A 17,515-nucleotide genomic window follows, 5' to 3' on the forward strand; every position below is an offset into this window, starting at 1 on the left:
GAGAGAGCACAAGCAGGGGGAGTAGCAGAGGGAGAGGGGGAAGCAGGCTCCCTGCTTCAGGCTCCTCAGCAGGGAGCCCGATGTGGGACTCATCCCAGGACCCTGAGATCATGACCTGAGCCAAAGGCAGAGGCTTAACCCACTGAGCCACCCAGGTGCCCCCACCTATTATTTCTTTAAGCTCTCTTCTTTTATCTTTCTTTTCTATTCATTCCCATCATGTTTTCATACAAAACTTTTGGTACTATGTTACTAGCACTGAAACCAAGGGTTGTAGGTGAAATCTGCTATTCTTTCCCCTGATAATGTTACAAAAGTAAACTATCAAGCCTGTTTAAGCCTGACTTCTGTGCAAGGTAAATAATATGATGAGCATGATGAGTGAATAAAAGAAAATATGTTTCAAATAAAGGGTGTTATTAATTTCAATTTTGTAGTATTGATATTTTCAGGTTTTAAATTGTGCTCTGTGGATTGAAACTATTTCATTTATCTTTTTTATTCACTAATTAACTGCATTCGTGAAATTGATTTCTAATTTTGTTTAAATAGTCTACTTTCTAATGTAATACTAAAATATTGCTTATTCTATTATAGAGGTTGTTTGTTTTATGGTCCACCTGGAACTGGAAAAACTCTGGTTGCTAGAGCACTTGCCAATGAGTGCAGTCAAGGGGATAAGAGAGTAGCATTCTTCATGAGGAAAGGTGCTGATTGTCTGAGTAAATGGGTAGGAGAGTCTGAAAGACAGCTACGATTATTATTTGATCAGGTATGATATTAAAATTTATTTACCTATGTAGACCTATAATCAATATAAATGTAAGTATGTGAGGATTAGATAAGTCTTGTATTTCATCATATTTCATAGAAATAAACTCAGAAGAATTAGACCAAATATATACTCTATGGATTATTTTCCTTTGTATGTCAAGATAATACTGACCTATGATGAACAGTTCTATAGGAAAAAGACAAAGAAATGATTGAATCTTAAGTTCTTTGGAGTCTTAAGTCTCATATCTAGAGAGAGACTGAAACTCTCATACTTAGCATAGTGAGATGTCTCAGTATGTGAGCTGAAGATTAGTTCTGCCCTAGAGACTTTCAGTTTCGTATCCCAGATTATATCAATAGCACATTGTGAGATAATACATTCTGATCTACTGAGGCATATTGCTGCAAATGCTCTTAAATCTCTTTATATAGCTCACTGAGTTTCTTCGACTTTATTGAAGCAGACTTTAAAAAAAACAATGGCATCTTGCTTAATGTTTTCCCATCCTGACGGAAGAAGGCTATGTCATTGTCCTCTGGTGTTTGTCTTGTTTTAACACTTGGTCTTGAATAGATAATTTTATGTGTCCCAGTAACTATAGCTATATGAAACCTGAGGTATGTGGTCAGGGGAGTATGTATTTTGAATATCTCCAATTGAGAATGCAAGTAAAATTAAATTATATATATTATATTTTAGTTTGGATCCTTAAAATCTGGTTCTGGGATTTACATTTAGATTTATGAATTATAAATAAATTCTATAAGCAAGTTGAAATTTAAGTGTATTAAAATGGCTCATATTAAGTCTATATGTTTGAAGTTATTCATGATAACACGCAACCACTGGACCTGTTTTCTAGGCTTATCAGATGCGCCCATCCATTATTTTTTTTGATGAAATCGATGGTCTGGCTCCAGTACGATCAAGCAGGCAAGATCAAATTCACAGGTAAACTTTGCTTGATGGCACCTCTGCCTTTCTTCCTGTTTTCTGAGCTATATTGATGTTGCATGAGGAATAGAATGTTAAACAGTGAAAGATACTTTACAAAGCAATAGTTTCCTTATTTTGGTAGAACCCTAATATATAGTACAAAAAGATAAAATAGACCATTTCTGCATGGCAAGGTTTTCACAAACACAGTATAAAAATATTCATTTAGTTCATGATGCATGTTTAATTCATGATACAAACCTAAAAGCCCATGGGCCAGTGAGGTGTAAAGCAAATGAAATAAGTGAGACAAACCAATAGTGAGAGTCGGGCCACAGCTGAGAATGTGGCCGAGCGTCTAATCATAAGTCATTTTTAGCTCCAACCTGTTAACTGAAGTGCAGAAGCTGACTCAGACTTGAAAAATGAATGTGTTCTCTTTCTTAAATGTTAGTTCAAATTTTTGTGTTAAGTATCTTTTAAATGTTGCCAGCTAATTAAGGTTTTTTAAGACACTGCCTTAGCCAAACAAAATATGTCTTTGCGCATGACTGCTAGTTGGAGATTCAAAGATTGGGTCAACTTTTTCATTTTTAGGATGGGAAAATTGCCCCTCCCCTGTGATAAGCTGACTGTCCAAGTGGGGCACTTGTCTTTAGCACCCCAGCCTCAACTTGAATCTAAACTACTTTTAATCCTAGTTCATCTTCAGTTTTTCAGAACTTCTTTTCAGCTGGTCTCATGTATTATCTGTAATTGCTTAATTAATTTGGGATGCCCTAAAGCAAATGTTTGCATGCCTTCATATATGCCAGTATTGCATTGTCTTTTTATTGTAAATAATACAAAGAGGAGCAAGACATAGTGATGTGAGTGATAGATAGGTTTTTATTTTTCTGATACCTAACAATATTTACTGTAGCCTGATGGCCTTCTTTGACTTGATGCTACACAGTTTCATTTGTTGCTGTCAGTAAATTAAAATGTTAAATACCATGATAAAAATTGTTGTGTCTATAATACCCTACCAGTAATCATACAGACTTTTTATACATGGCACATGTCGTCTTCATCAGCCATACTGTATTCATTGTGTTGAACTAATTGAGTGCTTACTGTGTTCTGCAACAGTTCTATAAGGAATTGGAGAAATTTTAGCAACAAAAATTATAGCGCAGTTTGGGAAGCACATGCCATCTCATCACATGCCATCTCACAGCACATGTGATATGAGATGCATCACATGTATCTCAAGTACATACATATGTTTTTTAATTGAAGGATAGTTGACATACAGTGTTGTTAGTTTAAGGTGTAAAACATAGTGATTCCACAATTCTATACATTAAGCTATGCTCATACCAGGATAAGTGTAGTTACCATCTGTCACTATTACAGTATTGACTCTATTCCCCATGCTGTACTTTTCATCTTCGTGACGCATTTTATAACTGTAAGTTTGTGCCATTTGATCTTCTTCACCCATTTTGCTCGTCATCCAGCTCCCTTCCCTCTGGCAATTACCAGTTTGTTCTCTGTGTTTATGGTTTCGTTTCTGTGGTTTTTTTGTTTGTTTTGTTTTTAGATTCTACATATAACTGAAATCATATGGTATTTGTCTTTATCTGACATTTCTCTTAGTATATCCCCTTGGTCAATCTATGTTGTTGCAAATGGCAAGATCCCATTATTTTTGTGGCCGAGTAATATTCCCTTGTATACATATATAGCACATCTTTACCTATCAGTCATCTATTGATGGACAGCTAGGTTGCTTCCATATCTTGGCTATTGTAAACAATGCTTTATTAAACAGAGGTACATATACATTTTTGAACTAGTGGGGGTATTTTGGGGGGGAGTAAATAACCAATAGTGGAATTATTGGATTAAATGGGGGGACTGGTATTTTTATTTTTTAACTTTTTGAGGAACCTCTGTACTATTTTCCATAGTGGCTGTACCAACTTACATTCCCAAAGGGTTTTCTTTTCTCCACATCATTGCCAACACTTAATATTTCTTATCTTTTGATATTAGCCATTCTGACAGGTATAAAATGATATCTCATTGTGGTTTTGATTTGCATTTCCCTTATGATTAGTGATGTTGACTATCTTTTCCTGTGTGGCTATCTGTATGTCTTCTATGGGAAAATGTCCTTTCAAAGAATGTGCTCTTCCCATTTTTTTAATCAGATTATTTGGGGGTTTTTTATATTGTGTTGTAGAAGTTCTTTATATATTTTTGATACTAACAACTTTTCGGATATATCATTTGGAAATACCTTCTATTCAGTAGGTTGCCTTTTTGTTTTGTTGATAGCTTCCTTTGCTTTGCAAAAGCATTTTATTTTGGTGTATTCCCAGAAGTTTAACTTTGCTTTGGTTTCTTTTGCCTAAGGAGACACATCTAGAAAAATGTTGCAAAGGCTGACATCCAAGATATTACTTCCTATGTATTCTTTAAGGAGTTTTATGGTTTCTGGTCTCACATTTAGTTCTTTATTCCATTTTGAGTTTATTTTTGTGAATGGTGTAAGAAAGTGGTCCAATTTCAAAGATTGCCAAAGCAGTCCTGAGAAAGAGCAAAGATTTTGCTCTTGTACAGAGCATAGTCCCAGATTTCAAAATATGCTACAAAGCTATGGTAATCAGAACAGTATGGCACTGGCACAAAAATAGATGAAAGAACAGGATAGAGAGCCCAGAAGTAAATCCACGCTATAGGGTCAATTAATCTGTGACAAATAGGCAGGAATATGCAATGGGGACATTGTGTGTAAGACTGTAGGATAGACAGTCTCTTCCATAAATGGTATTGGGAAAACCAGGTGGCTACGTTTTATGAGGCACCTGGTGGCTATGTTTAAAATACACACACACACACACACACACACACACATATATATGTATATATATGTAAATATATATATGGGAAACTTAGTGTGCAAGTTTGGGGGGGTTCATTTGTTTTTTTTAAGATTTTATTTATTTGAGAAAGAGGATGAGAGAGGGGAGAATCAGATGGAGAAGCAGACTCCCCGCTGAGCAGGGAGCCCAATGCGGGACATGATCCCAGGACTCCAGGATCATGACCTGAGCCAAAAGCAGTCACATAACCAGCTGAGCAACCCAGGCACCCTGGTTTTGTTTTTTTTTAACCGAAGACTTAAACAATCTGAGCATAAACATTTTTGTTAAATAAGCATTTTTTAAAGTTACATGATTAGGGGCACCTGGGTGGCTCGGTGGGTTGGGCCTCTGCGTTTGGCTCAGGTCATGTTCTCGGTCCTGGGATCGAGCCCCTCATCAGGCTCTCTGCTCAGCGGGGAACCTGCTTCCCCCTCTCTGTCTGCCTCTCTGCCTACTTGTGATCTCTCTCTCTCTGTCAAATAAATAAAATCTTTACAATAAATAAATAAGTAAATAAATGTTACATGATTAAACTGTATTTTTTATTTGTTAGTAATAATACCAGTCAGATAATGCAAATAAGCAAGCTTGTGAATGCCTTAGAATATATGATTTTTAGCCTAAGAGAAAGAGGATTAAATATAAAATAAGTTAAGTTAAAACCTTAAAATCTTTACTTTGAATTGGGAGTATCAGTATGAACTCACAATGAATTTTTTGAAGAAAAAATAGTTTTTAGCTCTGGACACTTTAAAAGGCCTAGAAGCTTTTACAATCCAGTAGCAATTTGTACCCCTAGTACCCAAAATGTGGTTTCTAAATACTACAGCTCTTAGGAGGGATGGTAGATAATGGAAATAAGTCTGGAAATAAGACAAGCCTGGAATATCATGTAATGCCTGGAAGCAAGGAGGCAATCAGAAACTGCCGGGGTCACATCAGAATGACATAGTCAAAAAATTTTGAAGGAGTTTCCATGAACCAAATGGGATAATTTGAGCATCAAAAAGAATGACTAAAACAGAGTGAATAGCATCAAATACATTGGGGCGCCTGGGTGGCTCAGTGGGTTAAAGCCTCTGCCTTCGGCTCAGGTCATGATCCCAGGGTCCTGGGATCGAGCCCCGCATCGGGCTCTCTGCTCGGCAGGGAGTCTGCTTCCTCCTCTCTCTGCCTGCCTCTCTGCCTGCTTGTGATCTCTATCTGTCAAATAAATAAATAAAATCTTAAAAAAAAAAAATAGCATCAAATACATAAAAACTGTCAGTTTTTAATGATTTTTTAAAAGTAAAAACCTAATTGGTCACTCCAGAGGATGCTTAAAATAGTGACTCACTACTCTGAAGATTGATAAAGAAAATGAATCAAGCATTTCTTTTTCCTATCCTGTAACTATGATTCAGGCCATGATTCAGAGTAATTTAATAATCAATGGAGTAACATTCTTTATAGGAAAACCATAGTTTATAAATGCAAGGAAAATTATTGAAATACTAAATTACCATTTCGCAAATAGTGGATCTAGACCTGTGGTTTTCAACTGGTAGTGGATTTTGCCTCTTCCCCCAACATGGGTCAAATGTCTGGAGACATTTTTAATTGTCACAAATTAGAGGAGGTGGGTAAGGACCACAGGTGCTGTTAAACATCCTACAGTTCAGAGGACAGCTCTGTACAACAAAGAGTTACCTAACCCAAATGTTAATATGTGCCAAGATTAAGAAACCCTGATCTAAGCAATCAGTGGCTATAAAAACAGATAATAAGGTTGATAGCGAAGTTTATGATGAATGTGGTAAACTGGTAACACCTCACTTAAACCCAGTTCACTAATCTTAAAGGGAAAACTGGCATTATGTGCCTCCTGCATATACAATAGCAAGTACATGGTATTTTCCTATGATATATGCTCTCCCAAGTAGTTCAGCCTCCATCTGTTAAGCTTCTAGATCTAATTGCCAGTTCATAGACAATATGAAAGATAGAGAACAGGTTAAATGACCCTATTAGAAGGCAAGCAGACCAATCCAGAATATGGGAAGGAAATTTTAAAAGGCAAATGACCCAGTTTCTTCAACAAATACATGGCGTAAAGGAATAAAAAGGAAGATCCAGTGGAAACTCTTGATTTGAGGGACATTTGACCAAGTGTAGTATATGGGTCTTGGCTTAAAAAAATCGAATATGAAAAGATATTCTGAAACCATCGGGAAAATTAAATAGTAGGTGATATTAAGGGATTATTGTCATTTCCATTGGTATCCTAGTACTGTGGAGTTCTGCAGTCCTTATCCCAGAAATAAATACATTATTTAATATGAAATGTGTACGGATTAAATGATGTGTGTGAAGTTTTTGGGTTTTCTTCCTCAAAGAACTATTGGATGACATCAGAAAAAAAGGACACTGATAATTGTTGAAAGTGGGTGATGAAGGGGTGCCTGGCTGGCTGAGTTGGAAGAGCACATGACTCTTGATTTCGGGGTCGTAAGTTCGACCCCATGTTGGGTGTAGAGATTTAAATAAACTTTAAAAAAAAAAAAAAAAGGAGGGGCGCCTGGGTGACTCAGTGGGTTAAAGCCTCTGCCTTTGGCTCAGGTCATGGTCCCAGCCCAGGGTCTTGGGATCAAGCCCCGCATCAGGCTCTCTGCTCAGCGGGGAGCCTGCTTCCCTTCCTCTCTCTGCCTGCCTCTCTGCCTGCTTGTGATCTCTGTCTGTCAAATAAATAAAATCTTTAAAAAAAAAAAAAAAAGGGAAAGAAAGTGGGTGATGAAGAAGTGGAGATTGTTTTTTTCTCTATCTGTAATTAAAGTATAATTAAAGTTCTATTTTTATATTTACGTATATTTTATTTTATTTGGGGGTTCTTTGATAATGTATACACAATGGAGCATTTTTTACATAAAGTTTGTCCAGTATTTTTTTTTAATATTGTAACCTTTTGGGGTGACTTTCGAATTCCTATGTGAAGTTATGCTTCACAAAATGTCTTCCAGAACCCATTTGTGGCATTCTAAAGGCCATTTATGTTTTTCATTGATTGTAATCTCTGTATGCCATTTAGTGTGTTATTTTACAGTTTTTAATCTATTGGAAGTAATGGCATGCTCTGAGAAAATTTGTTCACATGTTTAATCTATTAAATCTTAGCAAAAGAAGAAATAACGTATTCAGCATCATATGTTTAATCTCTCTTATTTTTACGTTTAGTTCCATTGTTTCCACCCTGCTAGCACTTATGGATGGATTGGACAGCAGAGGAGAAATTGTGGTCATTGGTGCGACCAACAGACTGGATTCTATCGATCCTGCTTTGCGAAGGCCTGGTCGCTTTGACAGAGAATTCCTTTTCAGCCTACCTGACAAAGATGTAGGAATTTAACATTATTCAGATTTTGATAGAATGTGTTGTCCATATCATGGACAAATCTTGGCACAGTGAAAATTTGAAAATTGAGTTTTGTATGTTCTGAAGTAAAAGTCATATGTGATTAATATCCAAATATATATGTGTGTGTTTTTAGGGAGGCATTATTTTATTTAAAGAAAAGAACTTGGGTTTTTTTTATTCTTTTTTTTTTTTTAATAAAATAATGCCTTCCCAAAAAATACTTTTAAAATTTTCTCAGTTTGAGGGGCACCTGGGTGGCTCAGTCAGCAAAGCATCTAACTCTTGATTTTGGCTCAGGTCGTGATCTCAGGGTTGCGAGATCAAGCCCTGCAGCGCATTTCATGCTCAGGGCAGAGTCAGCTTGAGATTTTCCCGTCCCCTTTCCCTCTGCCCCTTCCCCTCTGCCCCTTCCCCTACTCATGGGCTCTCACTCTTTCTCAAATCAATCAATCAGTCTTTTAAAAAAAGGTTTCTCAATTTGAGCGTGGCCTTTGGTTGTTACCATACAACTTTATTTTGCCTTAGAACATGTGGCCTAATGAACAGTCAATCCTAGCCAATTTGTTAGCATTGGCTTTTTCATGGGTACTACCGTATGATCCTACACAGTTATTTTAAAGCTGCTTAATATTTTGGGCGCCTGGGTGGCTCAGTTGGTTAAGTGACTGCCTTTGGCTCAGGTCATGATCCTGGAGTCCCGGGATCGAGTCCCACATCAGGCTCCCTGCTAGACAGGGACTCTGCTTCTCCCACAGACCTCTCTCTTCTCATGCTCTCTCTCTCTCATTCTCTCTCTCTCTCTCAACTAAATAAATAAATAAATAAAATATTAAAAAAAAAAAAAAAGGCTGCTTAATCTTTTGAGAACCAAGCAGGAAAATATGAGTAGAGCTGCCAGTGCTCTAAAGAACAATTCTCGGGGCACCTGGGTAACTCGGCTGGTTAAGCATCCAACTCAATTTCAGCTCAGGTCATGAGATCAGGCTCTGCCCTCAGGAGGGAGTCTGCTGCTCTCCCTCTGCCCCTCTCCCCACAGGTGCTCTCTCTCTCTCTGGAATAAATAAGTAAATCTTTAAAAAAACACAATTTTTAATGCGTACCAGAATGAAGACTAGTCCCATCGTTATTTAATTTGTCTAATACACATTTATGGTGACTAGAACTTGAGCACTATAAATGCAAATATTCTTTAACTAAACTCCTTAAATGCTTACAAATAACATCATCTTTTCATTTTTAGTGTTTCGTATTTTTTATTATAATAGGTATTCATTTCTTTATGATTTTAGATAAAATTATTTTAAACTGAAGTAATTCAGATCTGAATAGCACCTTATTTAAAAAGTTAAATTGTTGTTCTTCGTAGGCTCGAAAAGAAATTCTTAAGATTCACACAAGGGATTGGAATCCTAAACCACTGGACATATTTCTAGAAGAACTAGCAGAAAACTGTGTTGGTAAACATTGCTTTACGCATTAAAAGATAAAATGCATGTGTTTCAGAGATGAAACAAGTTGTAGTCTTGCATCGTTATGTTTAAAGAAATACAGGTTATGTTTGTTTCTAATCTCTTATTTGTGGCATGTTTTCTTCTTAAAAAATCCTGGATATTAAATAGAGATATTTGATGAATTAGCTGTTGCAGAATTTGAAAGCCAAGTTAGACAATAATAATAATAATAATAATAACAGTCATCTTTTGCTCTTCATATTTTTCTAGTCATTCTGTTCAGCATTCTACATATATTATTTCAAGAAATTCTCGTATCAGTCCAGTGAAGTAGGTAGCATTATCCCTATGTAGATGTAGAAATGGCTGAGAGAGCATAAATGTTCCTCCAAAGATGATACGTGTAGTAAGTGATAAACTGGAATTTCACCCTAGCCTGTCTGATTTTAAAACTCTTGTTCTTGAATGCTTTGTGTATTTAGTGTTTGTACATTTCACTTGCAGAAGTTGCTAGATTTGTTGATGGTTATTACTACCATTGTAAGTTCACTGGGTGAAAGAGAAATTTTAACCTTATTTGAAGTATTTTTCTAGTATATTGCTAGGTGGAGTTTTAATTTTCTTTTAACCATGGTCATGCTAATAGGGTGATGATTTACATTTAAAAATTTTTTTGGTTGCCTTGGATAGGATACTGCGGTGCAGATATTAAGTCGATATGCTCTGAGGCTGCTTTATGTGCTCTGCGTCGACGCTACCCGCAGATCTATACTACTAGTGAGAAACTACAGTTGGATCTCTCATCAATTAACATCTCCGCTAAGGACTTTGAGGTAGCCATGCAGAAGATGATACCAGCTGCCCAGAGAGCTGTGACGTCACCTGGGCAGGCACTGTCCACTGTTGTGAAACCACTCCTGCAAAGCACCGTTCACAAGATCTTAGAAGCTTTGCACAGAGTATTTCCACATGCGGAAATCAAAGCAAATAAAGCACTGGACTCGGGTATGCAACTTGATTGACCGTTTAAAGTTAGCTTTCATAATCAGTAGAGCTTTATAAATGTTTTACACACCCGAAATGTTTCTTCTTAAAGAGCCTCTTCAGGGCGCCTGCGTGACACGGTCAGTTGAGCGTCTGACTCTTGATTGCAGCTGAGGTCCGATCTTGCCGTGGGTCTTGGGATCAAGGCCTGTGTCAGGCTCTGCGCACTCAGCACGGAGTCAGCTTGAGTTTCTCCCTCTGTGCCTACCCCATGCTCACACGCATGCTCTCTTTTTTTTCTCCCTCTCAAAATAAGTAAATAAACCTTTTAAAAATAATAATAAAAAGAGCCTCTTGAAAGGAATTTAGTCATGTTTTGCCTGGGTAGATGAAGGAAATTTACTTCACAGATTGCCCTCAATTAAATCTGTTTTAAGTTTGAAATGGCATTTTTATATTTATTTCTTATTCATGTCTATACAGGTATTTTATATTCTTAAAAAATTTTATTATACATTTCTTGTATATTGATTTGTTAATAACTAAAGCATTACATAAACATTTGCAATCCAGAAAAGTTACTAATGCACAATTCTTTTGTTTTGTAGATATTTCATGTCCTCTGCTAGAAAGTGACTTGGCATACAGTGATGATGAAGTTCCATCTGTATATGAGAATGGCCTTTCTCAAAAATCCTTAAATAAGGCAAAAGAAAATTTTAATTTTCTTCATTTGAATAGGTATATTTCCCCTGCAAATGAATGTATATAGCTTTTTGGTGTATAAATTCCCTAAAACTATAAGATGGTGATTGAATAAAAGATACTAGCTGATCTTTAAGTTAAAATATCAAATATTTTTATCATTACAGTTGTCACTGTAGTAGTAATTTCACTGAATAAAGTAATACTAAAATCTGTGAAAGTTGATATTTTCCAGAAACCATGTGAACCATGTTGTTATGGATTAACAAGCTGCATAGTCAAAAAATTTTTACCTTAAGAGAGTTAAAAATGGGTAATTTGGGAGGAAAAATTTAAATTTTTGCTTTTTCTAAAATACAGCTACTTTCTTTCAGAAATGTATGTTATCAACCTATGTCTTTTCGACCAAGAATATTGATAGTGGGAGAACCAGGCTTTGGGCAAGGTTCTCATTTGGCACCAGCTGTCATCCATGCTTTGGAAAAATTTGCAGTGTATACATTAGACATTCCTGTTCTTTTTGGAGTCAGTGCTACATCTCCTGAAGAAACGTGTGCTCAGGTAAATTCATCGTTGCCCAGGCAAATAACCTGTAAGAACAGTCTTCCAGAGACACAATCTAGAATTGCTTTACCCTTTTTGAACTGGGTTTTCTTGTCGTTCTGATTTCTGCCTCCAGAAATCTTTATGAAACAGAACTGTAGGTGCATCTGGGTGGCTCGTGGGTTAAGCCTCTGCCTTCGGCTTGGATCATTGTCTTAGGGTCCTGAGATCGAGCCCCTCATCAGGCTCTCTGCTCAGCGGGGAGCCTGCTTCCCTCTCTCTCTCTCTCTCTCTCTGCCTGCCTCTCTGCTTACTTGTGATGTGTCTGTCAAATAAATAAAATCTTTAAAAAGAAAAAAAGAACTGTAGGTAATGGCCTACTCATTAAAGAGTATGGATTTAAATCACATTTCCACCATTTAATGTCTGTGTAACCTTAGGGAAGCTGTTAGATCTCTGCCTTGTTTTCCCCTTGTACAAACTGGAGGTAATAATAGTGCCCTTGTGTGGCTGATGTGAGAATTAAGTGAATAAAGTACTTAAAACAGTAACTACTATGTGGTGTGTACTCAGATTTTCCACTGCTTCTGTTTTTGCTATTTTCCTTTTAAAATTTTTTAAATGTAGAAGTTTTTTATTTTTATATTTAACACAAGTCTTCTAGACTGATTGAGATGTTTTCTTTCTAATTGCTTGAAGCAACCATGTTTTCCTAAAAATGAGACTTTTACAAAACATTTATACATAAGATTATGAGACTAGGGAAGCATTTTAAAAACTTGAGTGTTTTATATGATAATTCTAGGAAGTTAAACATTGCTCCAGACTAATAAAGCAAGCATTACTAATATACTGACTTTAACTAAATACAATTTTTTTCCCTCTACTAGATGATTCGTGAAGCTAAGAGAACAGCACCAAGTATAGTATATGTTCCTCATATCCACTTGTGGTGGGAAATAGTTGGACCAACACTCAAAGCCACATTCACTACATTGTTACAGAACATTCCTTCATTCGCTCCAGTTTTATTACTTGCAACTTCTGACAAACCCCATTCTGCTCTGCCGGAAGAGGTAATCTGAGGGGGGGAAATCACTATACTTTAAAAAGAGACTTATTAAAAATTTATTGTAAAAATTTCAAGTTTACAGAGGTGAATAATAGGATATGGAAAAGTTTTTTTTTTTATTGGAAATGTCATGTTAACTATCTGGTATATAGACTTGTTGGGCAGAATGGTATGTATGTGTGCGTATGTGTATAGTAGGGCTACATTATAAATTTTTTTTCTCTTACAAAAATAGGAACTTTGTTGTATACTATTTTGCAATTTGCTTTATATGTGTATCTATATATAATGTATTTTTCAGGACACAGTCTCATTCCTTTTAAAAGCAACATGGCTTTTTCCATTATCTTGATAAGCTGCGTAGCTTTTTCCATTATCTTGATGTACCAAAAGTTATCCAGATTCCTGTTCGTAGATGTTTTTGTGGTTTTTTAGTTTTTTTTCTGTTGAACTGCCCAACTGGGCTACTGGGTTTTAATTTATATGAACATTACTGTGTGTATTTTTCTAGCGTCCATTCCTAAAAGTGTAATAATTGTAGCTTAGGAAAGAGTATGCTCATTTAAAATTTTTGATGGCACTAAATTACTGTCTTTCGAGTTTATGCCCATCTAGACAACTACCAGTGACAGAAGTTCATGCTTTTTTTCTGCCTGGAATACTCCTCTAGATATTTGCCTGGCATGACCCTTTATTTTTCTCAGGTCTCTGCCAGGTATCACCTCAGAGAGGCCTTCCCTGATCAGTTTCTCAGTTATAGTGATTAGCTCCTTTGCCCATCACTCTCTTTTCCCTTACTCTGCTTTGTTTTTATCACTGCCTGCCATTAAATGTTTGTTTGCCTTTCCTTCTCCTAGCAGAATGTAAAATACATGAAGAGTTTTTCCCTTCCACCTTTCAATTATCAGAGTACATAATAGGCATATTGTAGGCTTCTATGTGTGAATAAGTTTTTCCATACCTTTGACAAAATTGGTTTGCATTTTTTTAAGACTGAGTAGGAAGATCAATTCAGGTATTTTATTGAAGAAATACTTAATTGAGTACTTATTCTTGTTAGGCATAGTTCTAGATACTGGGAATACAGCATTGAAAAATAGAGACAAAAATTTCTGTCTTCCTAGGGCTTACATTTTAATTGTAGGGGGAGAGAAAAAGAAATAAAATATATAATATTAACCTATTGCTATGGAGGAAAATTTAGCTAAGCAATACCAAAAGAGTGTGATGGGTCACAATGTTAAACAGTCTTAGGTAAGACCTCACTAAGAAGATGACTTTTGAGGAAAGACCTGAAAAAAGTAAGGCAGTGAGTAACCCAGTTGGGCATCTGAAGGACAAGGGTTTCTGGCAGAAGAAAAGGAAGTGCAAAGACCCTGAAGCAAAAGTGTGTTTGGTGTGTTGGAAGAAACAGTAAGACCAGGGTGGCCAGAGCAGTGAGTGAAGAGCAGAATGAAGGAAATGAGATCAAGTTATCGGAGGACAAGATGATGTCCCTGTTGCCTCTGTTCTAATAGGTGTGAATTATTCAATTGAAAATTTAATAACCCAGGAAATAAACGTGTGTGTTATAGACTCAAAGGCTTCTAGTTTAGTTAATCTGATTCTGTACACTTCCTTTATATTGGCTTCTTCATATGGATATTTCAGCTTTGTTGAGACACTTTCTTCACTGTTCAGTTTGTTAGCTCTGACTTCTAAAAAAATCAGCTTATTTTGAAAGGTTTCCTTATCTTAATCTCTGTTTCCCGGGTACTATATAGAACCTGTTAAATCTGTTTTCATCATGAAAACTCTTTGTATATATGATTACTCTGTTTATTTGTATCTCCCCAGTCTGACCCAGGCTTCTTCACACTAAACATTTCTTCTGTGATAGGGTATATTCCTTAGTGTTATTAATACAACAGAAATTTATTTCTCGTTCACTTAATTATACTACGCAGATGACTACATTCAGGTCTATCCTCCCCCATGTAGTTGTTCCACACACTTGGGCTGAGAGAGCTTTCCCCTTTTCATCACGTGGCTTTCCAGCTTGCTTTCATTCCACCTCACTTCTGCCATGCCAAGCAGCAGTCTCCAGAGTCGTTCGTCCTTAGCTAGAGCAGCGAGGGTGGGCCCAAAGACTACCATGTTAGAGCAGGGACTATCTATGGCTGCCAATATCAGGAAGAATGGGGAGACGCTGTTGCCCAGAAAGCAAATTACAGGTACATTCTATTTCCAGGATAGACAAGCTTCTTCATAATCACTGGAAGTAGAAGCTTGAATAAACAGAAGCATCATCTACGGGTAGTTAAGAATTCAAAAGCAAAGATGAGCTATAAATAAGTATTTGAGAAAGTTCAATGAATAATCATATCCATGCATCAGCAACAGACTGTTGTAGAAAAGAACCAATTGGAGATATTATGCATGAAATAACTCCCCCCCAAGTAAAAAAAATTCCATAAAGCTTTTGAAAAGGAGCAAACACAGATGAAGAATGAATTATTGAAATGGAACATCATGGGACCAGGAATTCTTACGGTGTATGATACAAAAGGACAGGGATTTGAAAAGGGAGGAAAAAAGCTAAAATAAAGGCAATCAATTCACATCTAACACCCATTTAATGGGCCTTATGAGAAGAGAAAATATGCACATACTAGAACATTTTATAGAATTAAGGAATACCTTAAATTCAGATGTGAGAGTTTCTGTGTTCTAACTGGTAGATATAAAAAGGCCCACATCTAGATAAACTTTGAGGATTTCAGAAGTACAGAGGAAAATTTAAAAATCTACCAAGAGAGGAAATATTACTAGGAAGGACTGAAAATCAAATTGCATCTACCTTTCTCATTGGTAACACTAGCTACTAAGGAGACAAGTGAGCAATATTTATTTCCAGAGTTTTGAAGGAAAATAGTTTTCTTTTCAACAAAGTTAGCATTTGAGAGAGAGAACAAAGCTAAGATTTTTAGAGAGAGAGGCTGGGGGAGAGGGAAAGAGGGAATCCTAAGCAGGCTCCATGACCAGTGCAGTCTGATGCCGGGCTCAAACTCACAACCCTGAGATGATGATGACCTGAGCTGAAATCAGGGGTCAGATGCCTAACTACCTGAGCCACCTGGAAGCCCCAAAAGACATTTTTGAATATGTAATGCCTAGGAATCTATTACTTATAAACCCTTGACTGAAAGAATTAATTATTAAAGGACTAGAAATTTCTCTTGGATCTTTGTTTTGTAGAAATGGCACATAAGAAGCAGTGACCTAAGAAAACAGTAAAACTTACTGTCAGGAAATTGTGATAGAAAAAAAATGTTTAAGGAATATGAAACTAAGTTGGTCTTAGTCTGAATTTGATAATGCCAGGAAGAACATAGTGAAGGAGAATAAGGAAGGAAAAGCACATTCAGATTTTTGTCTGATATGTAGATATTGATTAACCTTACAGTTAGCTAGAAAAAGTTTAACTTTATCTGTTAAAACTTAGAAGAATAAAAGAATAAAAATAGAGCATATAACTTCCAGGCCACCAGAAAGGGGGAAGTGACCCAAATTCCAATAAAAATCCCAGCAAAATAGCTAGGATCCTAAAATTAAGTGTTGAAGGAAAAAAAGTGCTTGAATTTCCAAGAAAATATTGAAAAAGCAATGAGGTTCTTGGTCCACCAAATACTAAAGCATACCTCAAAATTAGAAATTAAAACTCTGGAATTTGGACTGGCATGGAGAAATTAACGTAATAAAATCCATTAGACTCTTGTTTACAAAAAATTGAGTAAATGAATTAGCAAAGATAGAGACATTTCATAAATGATGTTGAGATAATAGGACGAAAAGCTTCATATAACGTCCCAGGAACATTTTCTTACACGGGAGCATGAAAGACCCTGTAAATCAGGTGATGCAAAAGCTATGAATGTAAACTTCTGTATGTCAGAGATACCCAAAACAAAGTACATAAGCATCACACAAGAAATAAACATTATTTTCCTTCAATAATAATAATGAATACAAGGGGGGGGGCACCTGAGTGGTTCAGTCAGTTAAGTGTCTGCTTTCGGCTCTGGTCTTGATCTCAGGGTCCTGGGATCGCCCCACATCGGGCTCCCTGCTCAGCAGGGAGCCTGCTTCTCCCTCACCCTCTGCCCCTCCCCCAGCTTATGTCCTCGCACTTTCTCTCTTCTCTCTCTGTCAAGTAAATAAAACCTTTGTAAAAACTACTGGAAAAGGTCAAGAGGTTGTTTAGAAACATCCCTTTGGGATCCCTTTTGCCTTTCTTTTGGCAGTAAAATATGCATAACATCAAATTTACCGTTTTAACCATTTTTAAGTGTACAATTCAGTGACCTCAAATACATTGCATTGAGTACATTCACGATGTTGTGCAGCCATCACCACTATCTTTTCCAGAACCTTTCATCATCCCAAACAGAAACTTTATACCCATTAACCAGTTACTCCCCATTCCCTCCTTTCTTTAACCTGTAGTAACCTCTGTTATAATAAATTTCTGTCTCTGAATTTTTACATACCTTGTATAAGTGGGATCATACGGCATTTGACCGTTTGTGACTGGCTTATTTCACTTAGCATGTTTTTAAAATTCATCCATGTTGTAGAATGCATTAGAATTTAACTCCTTCTTAAGGTTGAATAATATTCCATTTTATGTATATATCACATTTTTTACATTCATCTGGTGATGAACATTGGGATTGTCTCTGCCTCTTGCCTACTATGAAT

At 36.5% G+C, this 17,515-nt stretch overlaps 1 protein-coding gene across 1 annotated transcript in view; it reads left to right on the forward strand.

Annotated features, from left to right (window-relative positions):
- The window catches only part of ATAD2 (ATPase family AAA domain containing 2), a 65,010-nt gene that overhangs the window by 34,326 nt on the left and 13,169 nt on the right, over positions 1-17,515 (forward strand). The window contains exons 12-19 of the mRNA XM_080800858.1: positions 598-772; positions 1,641-1,729; positions 7,840-7,999; positions 9,387-9,477; positions 10,162-10,476; positions 11,064-11,196; positions 11,535-11,721; positions 12,594-12,779. Of these exons, the coding sequence (XP_080656984.1) occupies positions 598-772; positions 1,641-1,729; positions 7,840-7,999; positions 9,387-9,477; positions 10,162-10,476; positions 11,064-11,196; positions 11,535-11,721; positions 12,594-12,779 (1,336 nt within the window). The remainder of the gene's footprint in view (positions 1-597; positions 773-1,640; positions 1,730-7,839; positions 8,000-9,386; positions 9,478-10,161; positions 10,477-11,063; positions 11,197-11,534; positions 11,722-12,593; positions 12,780-17,515) is intronic.

The sequence above is a fragment of the Martes martes genome, assembly GCF_963455335.1.
Source record: "Martes martes genome assembly, chromosome: 4".
Taxonomy (NCBI): domain Eukaryota; kingdom Metazoa; phylum Chordata; class Mammalia; order Carnivora; family Mustelidae; genus Martes; species Martes martes.